The sequence below is a fragment of the Hyposmocoma kahamanoa genome, unplaced genomic scaffold, assembly GCF_003589595.1.
Source record: "Hyposmocoma kahamanoa isolate Upper Pololo Valley unplaced genomic scaffold, ASM358959v1 63, whole genome shotgun sequence".
Lineage (NCBI taxonomy): Eukaryota > Metazoa > Arthropoda > Insecta > Lepidoptera > Cosmopterigidae > Hyposmocoma > Hyposmocoma kahamanoa.
The window spans coordinates 18,097,401-18,115,078 of record NW_020653851.1 but is presented as its reverse complement, the minus strand read 5'-3'; the positions used below and the strand labels follow the sequence as shown (position 1 = coordinate 18,115,078).

At 36.1% G+C, this 17,678-nt stretch overlaps 1 protein-coding gene across 1 annotated transcript in view; it reads left to right on the top strand.

The window, feature by feature from the left end:
- The window catches only part of LOC113230023 (peptidylglycine alpha-hydroxylating monooxygenase), a 33,268-nt gene that overhangs the window by 12,307 nt on the left and 3,283 nt on the right, over window positions 1-17,678 (top strand). Inside the window, exons 2-4 of the mRNA XM_026463752.1 lie at window positions 3,577-3,634; window positions 15,937-16,024; window positions 17,302-17,420. Of these exons, the coding sequence (XP_026319537.1) occupies window positions 3,577-3,634; window positions 15,937-16,024; window positions 17,302-17,420 (265 nt within the window). The remainder of the gene's footprint in view (window positions 1-3,576; window positions 3,635-15,936; window positions 16,025-17,301; window positions 17,421-17,678) is intronic.

The following is a 17,678-nucleotide window of genomic DNA, read 5'->3' as shown; positions in this document are numbered from 1 at the left end:
TGCCATTTGTGTAGTTCTTTGATAGATTAGTTATTGACTATAGGTACCTCATACGTATAATTCGAGCTACAGTGTAAATGCCCTAAGCTCATAAAAAATGTTTGATTCATCAAAACTATTAATGCAATTTGGAGGCTGGTTTAAACGTTTATTATAGTACCCGATTTCAAGGAACCCTATCCCTTAACCTAGGGAGTCATCGTTGGGGAAGTTAGGGTCCCTAATAAGGACTACATATTTGTAAGTTAATAAGACTGGCGCCATAGAATCGAAAATTGAATTTAATGCAGGTCGTAAATATTTTAAAACAGTCGTGAAAAATTAAATTACGCTGCCAGAAAAAAATTGTAAATTGCGCCTACACCTTTTCTACAAAACATCGACGATATGACGATTGTTGAAAGTTTGAATTAGTAAAAGCGGGCAAAATTAATAACAATATTTTTGTATTAAAATACCAAGTTGGTTCGCATTATGTGTCCGGAGGTATAAAAAAAAAGGTGTCACATGTTTGGCTACACCATTATATTTGTAAAATCTTTTGTAACACCATATGGCGAGTAAATAAACATAATACGTCTATGAAAATTCGTACATAACTTGGGACACCGCATGACAAACGCCATCTAGTTCGTCTTTTAAATTGAAAGTGTTTTTTTTTTATTATCCTATTGCAGAGTCGCACTGCTTAGCAAAAGCGTATTCTCTCTACTTCCAGAGCTCCCGGTATGACGCAATGTCAGGCCAGTCCCTTATATACGCATCCGAGTAATCCAGTCATCGCTTTCTTGGCCTGTCATGTCATTGCTGGCCGTTTTCCTGCTTCCAACAAGTAGCTGTGTGACCCCAACACTATGGGTGCATACGACAGACGTGCTCCAGCTCAGGCCTTTTTCAGATTGGCAGTCCTTTTCCCAACATCGACTTTGCGTCTCATGGCAGCATATAGAATTTTTACAAACGAAATTATAGCCATATGAAAAATGTATATCGTGTAGTATTCTATTTAATTCAGTTGATATAAAAAATAATTGGTATATGTAAAGTACCTATTGAATACTCAATATCTCAACTTTACATATACCAATGATTTATAGCTGTATAGCTGTTTTCTTGTAAAATTTCAAGATAAGTTTGTGACTTTCTTCTTTCGTGAAAATTGTTAGGAATCGTGTTTTCCCACATGACAAAATTCATATACTAAGTCTAAATATAAAACAAAATATTATGATAATGAAATTACTATTCACTATTATTACTATTTACTATATATTTACTTCCCATATAAATAGGTATACAAATAGTTATCAGGTATAACGTATTTAGTAGCAGTAGAGCTTCTTGTGAAAGAGTTTGTCCAGGGAAGTACTGCCATTTGACCTATTTCTGCCGTCATGCAGTGTTGTGATCATTACTGCGTTCCGGTTATGAAGGGTAAGGGTGCTGGTGAAAGAACAGGCAAATGGGGCTTGTCAACTTTTTGTCTCAGGGTGACGGGCGCAGAGGCAGTGCCTCTAAGATCTTTGCGATTTAATAATCTCAGTACAGAGTACTAAAAAACCGACCTCAAAAGTACGTGGAATTACATCTGTTTTTCAAGTTTTATTGAAATATGGAGATGTTTAGTTCGCCACTATACAGGACTTGACACAGGAGATAATAAAAATCGGTTCTCACTACTCAATATATATTGAGAGAGAAAAACGCCTTGAATTGAAGAACCATTAAAATAATTGTTCCTTAAGTAAAATTTAGGCGCTATTTATAAAAATGAATGTTCATGCGTGATCAGCCACCCTTAGAGATGGATGGTTTTTACAAAATGGGACCATTATGGAGGTACCCTCATTCCAACAAAAAAAAATCATGAAAATCGGTTCACAAATACCGGAGTTATCGCGTAACATACATACAAAAAAAAAACATACAGTCGAATTGAGATACACCTCCTTTTTTTGATGTCGGTTAAAAAGAAGATTTAGAAGATATTTTTTTAAATTTATTTTTTATAATAGGTAGGTACCAAGTGACGGGACGAATAAATAGTGTAAGCCACACGTCTTCCATAACAGTTGCGGTGCCACTCGGAACTTTAAATCACAAAGATCCGTTTGCACTGCCACTGCGCCCGTCACTCTGAGACATTAGTTGGCAAGTCCCACGTGCTTGTAATTTCACCAGCACCCTTACTATTCAAAACCGGAACGCAGTAATGTTCACATAACTCTTTCACAAGGAGCTCTACAGCTACCAATTAAAAAATAGTAATTTTGCGCTGAATTTTAACCCATTCCACTAAATTTACCACTCTAGTTATGGCTCGGAATATTTAGTGCTCTTACTACATAATAACAATGGATTCATTTTGACAGTCTATGACTGTTGTTTATTTACGTAGTAGTTGTTATGGTACGAAATACTTAGTGCTATAGGCACGTAACAAAAATGTGTTGTCTGAAAATCTACTTCTGTTGTTTATGTACGTAGTTGTTTGTGTATCGTAGTCGATACGTGGATATACAGTGGATTTCTACCGAGAGTTCTTTTCGTGAACATGAATTGCCATGGACGTTGTGGAAGCCTCTAAATATGGGTCTGGGGGTCTACTTCCATTCTTCGTCCGAAACAATTACTGTTAAATAAGTAAGACTCGATTAAATCAAAAGACAATGTCGAGTATGAAGCTTCATTCGCATCATGCGTCTTTTCATTTTGTCGAGTATTATTTATTTCACTGTAATTGTTTCGGACGGATGTCGGACGGTGGACGAGGGTAGACCCCAGGTTTCAAAGTGAAATTGTTCTATTCAAGGGCCATTTGCTCAACTTGCACCCACTTGAGCAAATTGAAGCGATAATTTGTTTAAAATTCAAGCGATTGCAAACATAATTTTATACGAATGCTTTTTAGTTTGAAGCTTGAAAAATCGCTTAGAAAAACGTTTAAGAGTATAAATTTTTATATAAAAGCAAGAGTAGACCACTAAAGGTTTTAAGTTAAGTAAGTTTATTTATAAAACACGAGGTTTACTTTTATTTATAAAATTATTGTTCACATTGACGAATTAATTTCTTTAGGAAACTAAAATGAAATGGTTGAACCGTGCCGACCGTGCCTAAGTTTCAAACTTAGGCACGGTGCAAAAAATGAAATTGTTGTTTATAGAACTGACTAAAACCCACGCTTACGGTTAAAATAAAAAGCGTGTTTATATATTATATTAAGCGCTTTTCGTTCAAACGCCCACCTCTAGTCGTGACACGCGCGCGGCACGTGCAATATCAGTTAGACCAGTGAACTAAAATTACTAAACCGCTATGGACGCGCGACTGCCATGCCACAGTCGCGCCACTGCAGCACTTCAAAAGACTATGTCTACTGACTTCTATAAGCGTCTAATTTGAAGACGCCTTTTACATACCTTACCCTACGTGGTCTAGTACCTGCACGCTTGAGGTTTTATTGGAGGTTATTAGTGAGGCAATCAGCTAAGTCAAGTTCTGGGTCGAAGAAAATAAAGATAACAGATGTATTTGGAAATTCCCCTCTCCTAAATTAAATGTTTTTTGTTCCAGGACGAGCTCTATTTATGTACACCGATAAGGATCGCTCCAAGAACCAGCTATTACATAGGTATGACAAGTTTCTTTTTTATAAGGTTAGATGTTCTGATAATACTTTAGCGGTCTAACAATAACAATGATAATAAATCCTTGACCCTGGTCGACATTTAAACGTACTAAAATCTTATAGATGACGACGGAAGCGAGAACCGCGTAAAATCATACCAATATATTAAAGCTTCACGTGATCAAACGTCACAATCACAAGTGCTTTTATCACATGAAGGTCATAAAAATAGTACGAACTACATGGAACATATTATGATTTTGTGAAATTTTATAACTCCTATTTAAGCATAAAAAATTATCGACTATTTTAGTTCGTGGGACATTTAAAATTACCTCCTGAAAAGTTGTCAATTCGCATGCAGGTAGCGGAGAGAGAGTAAAAGACCGTTCGTAATAGAAGCTCGTTTATTACTGAGGAAGGTGCGGTGCGGGAGCGTATGCGTATGCGTTTGCATATGCGTCATGTTATTAAATAATAATAATAATAAATAATATACCATTTATTTCAGGCCATAGCCCATACGATAATGGTGTTAGTTACAAAAGAAAACCTTAGAACTATGTTAGTATGATTACAAAAAATTTTGAAAATTTGATTAAAAAAATTTAAAATATTGAACTACAAACATTAAAATTCTAAAAATATTAATTTGTGCATTTTCTTAGTTTTAATAATAAGCACAAATTATTACTTAATTTGGCCAGTAGCGAATTTGAATCCAAAACTTTAAAATTGTACAGTCAAAACGTTGGGCAAACATCTTCAGGATGACATTGCCTCTGTCATGTACTCTCTTTAGCAGAGACGACACCTTTTTTCGCCTAATCGCATTTAAGGTCATATGTTCGCGTTTCGGCAAACATACTTGACGCATTGCAGTGCCGTGGCAGTCCCCACAGCATCCTGAGTATGGTATTGTACTGAAAGGTTGTAACCCTAACAAGCCGTGACCAGGTTCACGGCAGTAAAACAGAAAACTTCCGGTCCACAAATTTATTTAAAGTTGGGTTAAGTAGAAATGCTAACACAGAAGTAAGGCTGTAACATTAAAAAGGTATATATAGAAAACAGGCACATTATTATAAAGCACTACACTTCCTAACTTGATGAAAAAGAAATTAATTAGACACTTACCCCTAAAAGGGCCGAGTTATACTGAATTACAGATACGTATTCAAAGGTACATGATAAGGCTGTAGACTGTTATACACTTATTAAAATTGACACATGATTTAGATTATATTATAATGATTATAACTTAGTAAAATAATCAAAATTAGACGCGATTGAATTTAAACAGCTCCGTCCGCTGTCGTGATCGAGCAGGGAGTGACAATGGAACGAAACAAAATGTGAGGCAAAAGAATGGAACAATTTTAAATTTGAATTTAAATACGAGTGGCTAGGAACCGGAGAAAGGCGATATAAAAAGGAGGATAAAAAGGAATGACGATGCAAGGAGGTCTCACCGTCACAGTACTGTACTCTTAATGAGTTGTATATACACTGTGTATATCTATCCCATAGACCACTCGAGTACATTGACTGACAAAAAGCTTTAAAAAGCTTAACTTTCCCCTCTTTTGTACATCGAGTGAATCTATGGGCCAGCATGTTTCCTCTCACTGATTTAAAGGGAGCGAAGTAGATAAAATGGTAATGATAATCAAACCATAAGACCATGAGATCACTGTTTTTTTTATTAAAAATAAGTGCACATTTGACCTCCATCTCACCTGATGGAAAGTGACGATGAGGTCGGGGATGTAGTATGCATACCTAACTAATGCCTATTCACTCTCGCGTTGAAAAGGTCCAAGTTATACCGTTCGAGGAACAAGTCTGCAGGCACGGAATTCCGCTCGCCATACAAATGTGGAAGCGAAACGCTTAGTGCTGTTATAACCCAACCTAATATGGGTATTTTGGAAAGGTTGATGTTTCTATTAAAGCCGTATTTTTCCATAATGCAATGTGCAAGTTTTCATATTTTGCGTAAGCGTCAAATCAAGGCAGTTAGATATTGGCACTCGTAAAGAGCGGTACATCGCTCCGGGAAGTCAGTTAGTTATCGATTGAGTGTAATTTTCTCCAATAAATCGGGTGTTGGGAAGTTAGTTCTTTTTTTTAAAAAGACAAATCGGAACGGCCGCCTAACAAATTGGTGTCAGAAGTGGGATATCATAAGTGGATATAAGCCGCCGCCCTGTAGCGTGAGCCCGCATTACCCACACCACTGCCTGACCAGCCCCTAATAATAATAATAATAATAAATAATAATAATAATGATCGACGGTCAGTCTCAACATCAGTGTGAGCCCGCATCAACCCAACCAGTCTAACTCCACCTCATCACCACCATCATCTCCTAATCACGTGCCACCACGTGTCAACATAAGCTAACACTGCAATTCGAGCTGCAACTACAAGCCACCGCCGCTACGCTCCGCCACGTGGAACCTGAGCATCTGCCCAGCAAAGAGCAAAGCCCAGGCTGCGTGTTGTCTAAAGACTTTCACGACCTGGAAGGAAATCAAATCATTTTTGAGAAGCACTTTTGGCGAGAAAAAACATGCAACACATCTATTAATTGATTTACAAAACTGTAAACAATTACACAATGAAGACGTGACGAAATACTCGCCAAAAATTGAGTACCTATATTCTCACGAAAATACAATCCGACATTCATTATAATTGTAAAGACGATAAACAACTTCCTCGTAGAATCGCAGCCATGGAAGAACTTGCATTGAATACTTTTATGCTAGGCTTGGACCATTCTATTTCTAATATTGTAAGGTGTAGGAATCCTTCAACATTAAACGAGGCTGTATAACATGCCATCGAAGAGGAAAAATTATTTAACCTCTCGAAATCAAACTCTCACAAAAATTATAAGCAGTGCTCCATATGTTACAAGACAGGGCACTCTTCATCAAAATGTTATTTTAAAAACGCGAAACTTGCCAAAAGCACTTCTCATGTTCAAAGATCTTATCATGTTCCTCCCAATCTTTTTAATCATAATCCTACTAACTCTAATTATACAAACGCAAATCCTAATCCTACTTATTCTAATTATACAAAAACCTGTAATTATTGTAAAGGGTCACACCATCGAACAAGCGGCAATATAATATGCAACGCCGCGAACTTGCAAACCAAGCGCAACGTGACCATCAAACACCGCGCGCCGACGCACGGTGATTCACGCTCCATACTAAGGCGGTCATAAATACGTAACTCCGAAATTATTATTATTTTTTTATTTTATTACGTTAAAATATGATTAGGTAAACGTAAATTAATAAAATTATACATTTTAAAAAATATTTGACAATATTTAGGTGTAAAAATGTCTCGCAGTAATTTTGTTTTTAGACGATGTATCTAAAACATTTTATACTGCGACTTTTAATGGTAAAACTGTGTAAATAATGATTATTTGTATTAACAATAACCACAAATGAATAAATTAAAACAATAAAAATACATAAAAAAGTTCATTTTACAAAATACAAACAAAACACAAATTATACCAAAATACATTAAATCTCAACAATATTAACTTTAAATACATAACAAGTCTAATACAGCTTTTGACAGTACACCTTTTTTTTTAACAGGTAACTTTCGTAGACCTGTTATGAAGGGATCTGAATGAAGAAGCAGCCTATTTACTAAATCTGTGTTGGTCACAATGCGACTCATTTTACGCGTATGATTTTTTCTAAAAGACTTGATGTATTTGTTAGTCGCTTCAGCTGCTTCTTCAGACAACTCTCCGATTGACAACAAACCGTAATCTATAACATTAGCACCATGAATTAGAACTTTGTGAACGGAAGCAGGCATGTTATACCACGGATACTCGGCAACTAACTGCCGAGCCGTCTCTAAAGCGAACTCTTCGAAGTTCGTCTTATTAATATTATATCCCGAATTTAAACATTGAAGGATGATCCAGCAACGATCTAGGAGATCCTTCTTGATCCCAGTAATTTCAGCGGAAATTTCTGAATTCGAGAAAAACCGCCTGGCTGTATTACCATCGTTTGATGTTCCGCTTCCGCCACTTTTAGGCTTATCCACTATAAGCCCTAATCTTTCTCTAAATTGAGTCTGAACATATGATTTTTTTGCAGCAACAAGCATTTTGTCATTAGCGGACCTAGCTTGCCATTTCCTAACATCTAACTTGTACGCGACATGAACAAAATATTCAAAAAAACGTATTAACGCGTGAAGAGGTGATAAACCAAATTCATATTTACTCTCATCGACTTCCTTATTTAAACATTCGTCAATTTTGTTCATTTCACTGGGCAAGGCGTTACAAATAAAACATTTTGATGAAGAAACACCACTAAGTGCATTACACACTTTACCATCTACCATAGTAAGTTGCAAACAATGAGTAATGCGATATTCGCGATCTTCTTCCTTGAAAACAGTAGGCTGCAAGTTCCTTATTTTATCTTTAAAATGAGCTTCTTCCTCAACTGACACTGCAGTCGATTCCTTCAAATATCGGAGGCGTATAGGACGACAGTATCGAGTTGATGAAGGACGAGGATTTTTCCACAAAACTACTGAATTTTCTTTGTTATCTGTTGTCAAAACAAGCTGAAGTGGCACATACGAAGTAACAAACAGGCTACTGTCTTCAAGAGTGGAGTCAGAAAAACACTGTTTATATTCTGAATGCCCTGTACTGCCATCGAAACCCCATTTCCCTATCAAAGATATCTTATCTAGAGACTCATTAGGTACACTATCCAAAACATCTTTTTGAGACTTGAGAATCCGATTGGCAGTATGATCTAATAAACTTTGAAGTTCGACTTCGGCGGATGATTCTGTAACAGTAATATCTGAAGGATAACAGTGTTTTTTAGATTCCACGACACTTTGGTAAGATGGGAAAATGGTTTTTGAAAACTTATTGTCTATAAATTTCTTTACTAATATATATTGATGTCGAGTTAACTGAGCTTCAACAATGAGCGATAAAACTTCGCTAGAATCGTTTTCAGAACAAGACAAGCTATCGGACGCATTGAGCAATGACTGTACAAGAGAAGGGTCTTGGTTAGACAAACTAGCCAATCTTCTCCTTTTTGTACGTTTACTGGTGTCGTCAAAGTTAATTCTCGGACGGCCATGCGATGAAGAAGTTGATGGTTTAATTTCGTCAAAGCTCTGAGATACACGTAACTCAGTTCGCTGTACATCAATATTTTCAACGACATGCAGCCAATCTGAATATTTTTCTAAGAATTTAGATCTAGTACGATTCGACTTTGCCCAGTAGTGGGAAATTCGTTTACAAATATTCTTAATTTTAAGGCTTAAAGTCTCTAAATCAATTTTTTCGATGTCGTCAGAAAGGGATGATGTTTCGGTCAAAGTGCTCAGGACGTGTTGCATTTTTTCATTTGGATTACCCACTTTAGAGTGCCAAATATCAAAAATTGTCATCCTCGATACAGAACATTTGAAAAATGTACCTAAAACAATATGAAAGCTGAACTTAAAAAAAAATTAAAAATTCAATACTATGGACATGCATACTTTGACACCCCTTTAAGCCAAGAAGAGGCAGCAAGATGCAAATGAAACTTATAGCTCTTAATAAGGACATACTCCTTATTCAAAAACCATATACCTCAGGTGCAGCTCAGCGCAGCCAAAAGTTGTAGGTCTAAAGGAAATTAAGTTATGCCAAAAATTTTCACCAAAAAACTGCCTTCAATAAAAAAATTATATAAAAAAAATATGCATAAAAAAAATTAAAAAAAATTGATAATAAAAGTACATACCATGCTCTTGGATCTCCATGCTTTCACAACACGTAAACACTTGATTTGGAATAGTGACACTCAAAAACAAAGTGATTAAGTTTCGATGACTCACACGTGGTGATAATTAGTCTCGCGATGCGCTCACTTCCGATGCACAAAAGTGAATGATAACGTGACCTAATTACATTGATATTTATAGTTTTTGGAAGCTTGTTAACTAGTTACTAACTTAGTGAGTTGATCTAACCGGGATAAGCCAATGATTTTTTTTGATTTATGGCCTATGGGGGAATCACAGTGCGACGGCGCGAGTGCAGTGCGCTTGTGCATTACCAATGGGTCCGAGTTCGATTCCTGTGACTAAATACGATTCCGGTCTCGTGTCTGCCGGAATCACCAACCTTAAATGACACGAAATAGCAATACTACATCTTATACCAAATCTTACGGAGATAAATTAACTCCTAAATCTTATAAATTTACTAATTCAAAATCTACATCTCGGAACTCAATTCCGAGTCATTCATCTCAGCTTCTAAATCTAATACTAATTCGTTGCAGCTGAGTTCTACTATTTCTTATCACAATAAAACTAATACTACGTCTTCTGATGATAAATCAATTTCTAAATCTCAAAACATTACTAACTCTTTACTTGCACCTCGGGAAACGAACCCGAGTCATTCAACTCGGCACATATCTTCTAAACCATTAGAGCCGAGTCCTAATACTATTTCTTGTGAATGCAATCATTCCTCGGAAAATAAATGTAATAACTTATATTCCAAACAACATTCTACATCTACAAAGTTAGAAAATTATTCAGACTCTTGTGATGACGCTAAACCCGTAAGTATTTACGAAACTGACATAAAAATTAAGAAAATATCTCTGCCTCATATATATTTACAATCAAGTTATTCTACGGAACCCTTACGCTTCCTTGTAGACACGGGCGCAAGTATTAGTAAAACAATCAAGTATAAACAAAAAGACGACTTCGTGAGACAAATCGGTTGTCTCACGAAGTCGTCAAACTGAAAGGTATCAATAGCGTAGAGTCATGCTCTGAAACACTAGGTACATTTCAATTGGATTTTATTTTAACCGAAGAGAGCTTTTCATATAAATTTCATCTCACCAACAATGACGTCAACTTAGGCTATGATGGCATCATTGGTAGCGATTTTTTGGAATTTTTCAAGACAGTCATCGACTACGATTCAATGAATATACTTGGACATTCCTAATTTATAAATTTCTTAAAACCGATTTATGTGCACGATCAGAAGCGGTAATCGGATGCGCGATATCTAATTACACGCCCGAGCGTTATCATAACAATGAAGCTCTCGTACTAGATCATACCTTACGTGAAGGTGTTTATATTGCTAGGTATTTATAGACTTTTGGAAGATAATTACGCATGTAGACGTTATTACCTTAGAACCTCATCATAATAACATAGACTCTTCCATACGGAAAACTCTAGATATTTGCATTAAATCTGATTTACATGAATTTATTCACTGTAAGGACTTATCTCATAGTATAGCATCTGATACCACTCTGAACCGATTTAAGAGATCTCTAGAGTTCGGTGGTGAAATACTAAAATTCTTCTTTGGCACCCTGGATGCTGAGGATGCCCGGCATTACGATGCTGCAATAAACGCTTATCAGACAAGCGAGTCTGAACTTTTTAACCTCATGAAGGATAACATTCATGTAGTTAAATCAACGATAAATTCATTCAATTCAACAATCTCTGTATTAAATAAAAACGAATACAGATTGCATTCACAAACAGACAAATTGAACGAAATTCTAATTCAGACGACAAAAACCAATAACGAATTAATTAATATTGCTAAAATTAATAACTTAGTAAATATTTGACATAGTTCTCTGCTATCTATATCTAACTCTCTTGAGTATATACTTAATGCTATCTTATTCGCCAAAACAAATGTCCTTCATCCCGCTGTTATCACTCCCGTCAACTTACTTAATGAACTTACAAAACATAGTAACTTATAAATGAAAGACTAGATTTTTCCAGTTCCATTAAATTTAGAAACGATACATACATTTATAGATGTTTCAAAATTAACTTCTTATTACTACAATAAAAAAGATAGTTTTCTTAATTCAAATACCTCTAATTTCACCAAGTATATTGTATACAAACTTATCCCACTACCAACTCCTCATAACTCTGAGATTCCAAATAATTTTGCTCTTATTCATCCTTCTAAATCCTATCACAGATGATAGACTTCACTACGCACTATTAGATAATTTAAAAGAATGCTCTAAACTTACTAATGATGACTCTATATGTCCCTTGACGAATGTGTATTCGACAAATACTAATCCATCGTGTGAGACAAGATTGTTAACTGAAGTTATGTTGTCTTTACCAATTGAATGTGATTCGAAATTATTATATGGTAATATTAATATCTGGCAAAAACTTAGGAATAATAAATGGATTTTTGTACAATCTAAAAGTAATAAATTAAATGTAAGATGTAATAATGATATTAAAGATTATTCTATTGCAGGCACAGGCATAATAGAATTAAGTAAAAATTGTATAGCATATTGTAAAACTTTTCAATTTATACCGTCAACGACGTCCTCTTTCACGCATGAAAATGATCTTACTGTAGATTTTGATATAACTCAGGACGTAACGTACACGTAACTGTTGTGGGAAATACTAAACAAATCGATTCCTTTACTCTCACCGCTGTCCCTTAGTAACATTGACTTAGATTCTTTAAAACAAGCATCTCACCAATTAGATAGTCTAGAACATGAAATAAATAAGTTCCAACAAGAATCGCATTTTGTAAAATATGCCCCTTACTATTCTGGATTTAGCTTATCTTTTATATCTCTTATTATAATATATCTTTGTTATAGATTATACTTTTGTTTTCAAAATAGAAACAAAAATCAACATGTTGTGTGCAGATTTTCAATTAATGCTATAATCATAAAAATGAAAGACACCAAACTAAATTAACCAACTCAATTGAAATTTCAAACATCAGAAAATGAAGCTAATAAAAAATCTATAAAATCTTTACCTGCGCGTCATTTCAATTATAAATCCTGTAGAGATAATAAGGTTAGTTTTCTAAGCACTAGTAATAGAAATCTTAATTAGTAATTGTTTGATATGTTTTTATTAAATAGTATTTTAGTTATATTTTACTATTTTTGTACAACTGACTTCCTAATTTCTAATTTATCTCGAATATTCTTAATCATTATTAACTTCGCTTCATCTTATTGAGATAAAGCTTCGTCAAAAACCCCTTTTTGCTTTTTTGAGCTGTTATAACCCAACCTAATATGGGTATTTTGCAAAGGTTGATATTTCTATTAAAGCCGTATTTTTCCATAATGCAATGTGCAAGTTTTCATATTTTGCGTAAGCCTCAAATCAAGGCAGTTAGACATTGGCACTCGTAAAGAGCGGTACATCGCTCCGGGAATCGGGAAGCCAGTTAGTTATCGATTGAGTGTAATTTTCTCCAATAAATCGGGTGTTGGGAAGTTAGTTCTTTTTTTTTAAAAAGACAAATCGGAACGGCCGCCTAACAAATTGGTGTCAGAAGTGGGATATCGTAAGTGGTTTTCGTCGAAACCGTGTGAATCCAGGGAATATCCACAACAGAGGTCGACCCCTGCCCACGTCTAATCTCCCGATGATGGAAGCGGGAAGGCGGAATCAAATTATGCAATTCCATCGCACACTACGTGATATATCCTGTAGAATACCGATAAGCTGAGAAAGTTCAAGTTCAAGTGTTCAAGGCTCTGCAGCTTCGTCTCTACTAATTCCGAGTCACCTACAAGCCTTTTAGAACGCTTGTCTATTGAATCCATGGTGGCCAGTTGGTATTTAGCAGAGCCATCCTATAAATGGCAGCAGAACTCCATACTTGACCGGACTTATGCTTCGTACAGCTGAAGCAACTATCCCGGCGTAAAGTAACGCCTCACCTTGGAAAGGATGCCAAGATTCTTGGCTGCATTTTTGGCCATGGATTCAATGTATCTGCCGAAGTTCAGATTGGACGACCATTCCATTCCATGTAGGTGAAGACGGTCGGCTATAGATTGGAATATATCACGAAAAGTCGGAGTCAGGTGAAAGAGACTCCGTTTAGTGGGGAAAAGACACGCCTGCGCTTTGGTAGTATTAAATTTGACAGGATTGGCATCGCCCCAATCGGAGATTGCCTTAAGTGTTAAATTCAAACGACTAACCATGGACTCTCGACAAGAGTGGATTTCTTCTCCACTGACCCTTGCATTGGTCAAGTACATGTCCACAACTGTGCTGTCATCAGCATACCCAAAGGTACCTGGAATCAACATAACGTTTATATGCAGCACAAAGGGGGTGGCCGACAGTACAGAACCCCGAGGAACTTTTTAGGCACTGAGGAACGGCATCTCTCGCCCGACGTTCGGAAGAGTAGCCTTCTAACACCACTCGAATCGAACGTTCACTCAAGAAATCCGAAATCCAATTGCAATGGTCAGTGGGAAGCCCATAAGAGGGAGCTCTGCTTCCTTTTTTAGGCACTGGTTGCACATTTGCAAGCCTCGAAGGCCTGGGAACTACACAATTCTCAAGCGAGAGGCTCTTTACACATACGTGTTTGTACATGTAAAGAGCCAACGTCAAAAACAACGACTCGGTTGTTTTGTTTGTTTAGATCCGGAAAAAGTGTTTCATTTCCGATATCCAAACAAACTCAAAACAGGCAATTCTCTAATTTAATAGTAACGAAATTAAGTCCAGATAGGTCCTCCCACGAATCAAACTCGAGACCGTATCTGGCGCTCACACTGCTAATCACTGCGCTACAGAGGTGCATATGTAATCAATGTACCCGAATAAACACCAGAGTGGGTTAAATCAAACTTCATATCCTAAAATAATGCATTAAAAATCTATATTGAGTGGAATAAACGGCGACGGTATTTAGTTTCATGCGTTGATAGGTATTGTGAACGTGTTAATTTTGTCACTTACGTACAGTCAGCATACTAATAAAAAATATTTAAATATTATTTAGAGCGCACAAAATGTATGCACATAAATTTGACAACATTTGTTTGCACTTCGAAGTTAGAGATAAAACAGGTCATAAGGAATTAATTAACCATTTATTTAATTTTGTTGCTGACTGTGCCTACTCGGGGAATTCCTTTGTTTACGATGTATGGCTCATTAACGCCTAAAGTCAAACAGTGTGTGATAAACTACTGTAATAGTATTCATTTGATACTTACGTGAAGATGTATTCATGTGTGGAATTTCCATAGTGACCGCAGTAAAAAGAGAAAACACGAAGGGAACAACCGAAGACCCCTTACATATTAGGCTGGTTTTAACTCGATTTAACCTATAACTATAACGCATGCACACATGGAATGGTTTCCCCCCTGAACTATTTGCCCTTTACCCTATGATATAAAGTTCTTCAAAAATGAATAAACAGGGCTTTGAAAGTCTGGCAACGCATAGGCAGCTCCTCTGATGTAGCAGATGTCCATTGGCGACGATGACTACCTCCTATCAAGGGGTTCATCTGCTCGTTTGCTTTCTACTCTACATAAAAAACATTGGTACTTGGTACTTGGTGTAACGGGCTGGTGTCCGCAACTCGACGATAAAAAACATACTTACATACCATCACACCTAGTGTAAACTAGGTTAGCCAAATACTATTATCCTCCACTTATTACCCTCCTCACCAACCGCTTTCGCCTTCTCCACAGGCATCAGTCCCTTCATGCCTATTTATTCCTGGTAACTTTAACCTTTTTTAAGGACATCCCCAATCTGGTCTTCGAGACTACCTACGTTTCCATCTAAATTAACTCTATAAATTTGTGCCTTAGTATAAAAAGACAGTAGTGTAACTCCCACTTATTCAGCGAGTCAATGCCTACACGTCACTCGCCGTTAGGGTTTTCACATTATTATTTTAGTTGTACCCACATCAGGGCTAGCACGACAGGGCGCGACTTAAGCGACAGGGACATAAAACGCGAGATCTCTAAGGAGAATAGTAGTATATCTATATCTATTTTATGTCGCGCTCGCTCAAGTCGCGCCCTGTCGTTAGCACGCCCTACAGATTAAAAAACATAATTTGAAAATAAAATAATGAATTCATCACATCATTATCATCAGAAATAACTTTTGTCAAATGCAGTATACCAGCATCGCAGATTGGTATCTCGATTATAGGAGTATGATCATGAAACAGAAATGAAATGAGAGTTTGTACGTACATAACGACATATTTATAAATAAAAAAAATTAAATTGACACAGTAAAATATATCAATTGGCCATACTGCCCATCTTAGGTTGTAATTTTTTTCAAATCGTTATATCTTTACAGTGGCCGTTTTGAAACTTCTGTCAAGTATTCTCTACTAAACAACTTTTTTTTAGTTGGCTTCGAACCCAACGCTACGATGCATACAGCCCATCACATGTTGATCTACGGGTGCACGGAGCCAGGAACTAATGATACTGTTTGGTAAGTACTCCAGTTCTGAAAACTACGCTCGTACTACTTCTCTGTCAATTTTTCGATTCCGGCAAGCATCCCAATAGGAAAATGCTTCTCAATGCATATTTGACTTTAGATAAAACAATATATTCAAATGTGGGAGTGTATTACAAAATTTTAAAAACAATGATATTGTACAATGATATGAGTTGAATATTAGAAACAACTGTAGCTCATAAGACGTAATATGAATCTATTACAACTTTTCATGTACATTTGTAAAAGTTTCTCAGATATCGGGAAGAAAAAAGTCGAAGTTTTAATAACATCTCTCAATATACAAAACAGACTGTTGTTTTCAAACATGGCTTTACACACCCGAGTTTGGGAATTAATACCATAGTGTAATGAGATAAGTAATGCAATTCTCTGTTCGGCACGTCATAATGTCTACAATGCACAGGGTTGTCACATTATTATTTTAGTTGCACAGGCTGTGAAAAAATCAAACGTTTCATCACGGCATTCTCGTGCTATACGAGTATTGCAATAACCTTTGTAAAATGCAGTACTTACATATTGATATTTGTCTATGTGATTATGAAATAAAAATGAAATGCTGAATGTTTCTGAGTTGGAGGCACTGTTGTTAATGCAACAATAAACACGTCTACTATTTGATGTGTTTTTTAAATACCAATCGAACTCTTCAATTTTATAATAAATGTCACATGCGACGACCCTCGTTATGCAACGCCAGTGCACCGCGAGATTATGCAAATGTGTGCGTCTGTATACGACGCGCGGCGGGCGTAACCACATACTTTATTGTTACTCTACTTTATCGTTAAATACTTAACAACTTCAATAAAGCTACCTTTTCTGAATCGCGAAAAAAAGCTGTTCCATATTTAAAACAAAATTGTGGTGATATTAAAAACAAATTGTATTAATGGGCAGATTACACAATATGGATGTAAAGCAATTAAATTAACGCCATATTAGTTGCTGACATTTATTTAATCAGCCAAGCAGTAATGTCAGTATTACTGCGTTCCGGTTTTGAAGGGTAAGGGTGCTAGTGAATTACAGGCACTTGGGACTTGTCAACTTATGTCTCAGGGTGACGGGAGCAGTGGCAGCGCGCCTCAGATTTTTGCGATTTAAACTTGAAATTTGAGTGACACTGCAAATATTATGGACAGGCGTGTAGCTTACCATCACGTGCACGACTTGTTCGTCCCGTCATTTGATATTGTAGAAAAAAAATATTGGTTTTAAAATAACTCTTTTCATTTTTCCAGGGATTGTGGTGAGATGCAGAGCAATAATGTCGATTATAAGTACGCGTCTGCTAACCCGTGTCGTTCCGGGTCACAAGTAAGAATAATTATAACTTTTTGTTTAAAAAAAGGACTCAAACGTTAGATATTACATAATAGATATGATAGTAAAACACGGCATTCAATAAATAAATATCAATAGTAAATTGTAAAACGTCAAAAGTATATAACTGAGAAATGGCAAATAAAAATAGTATGCGATAATAATTTATTTTAGGAATTTATTTTTATTTTTTATTTATTTATTTATTTATTTATTTCAGGCCACATATAATATATGCCTTAAGGACTGACATACATACAATATAATAAAACTCTATTTCTAACTAATCTACACG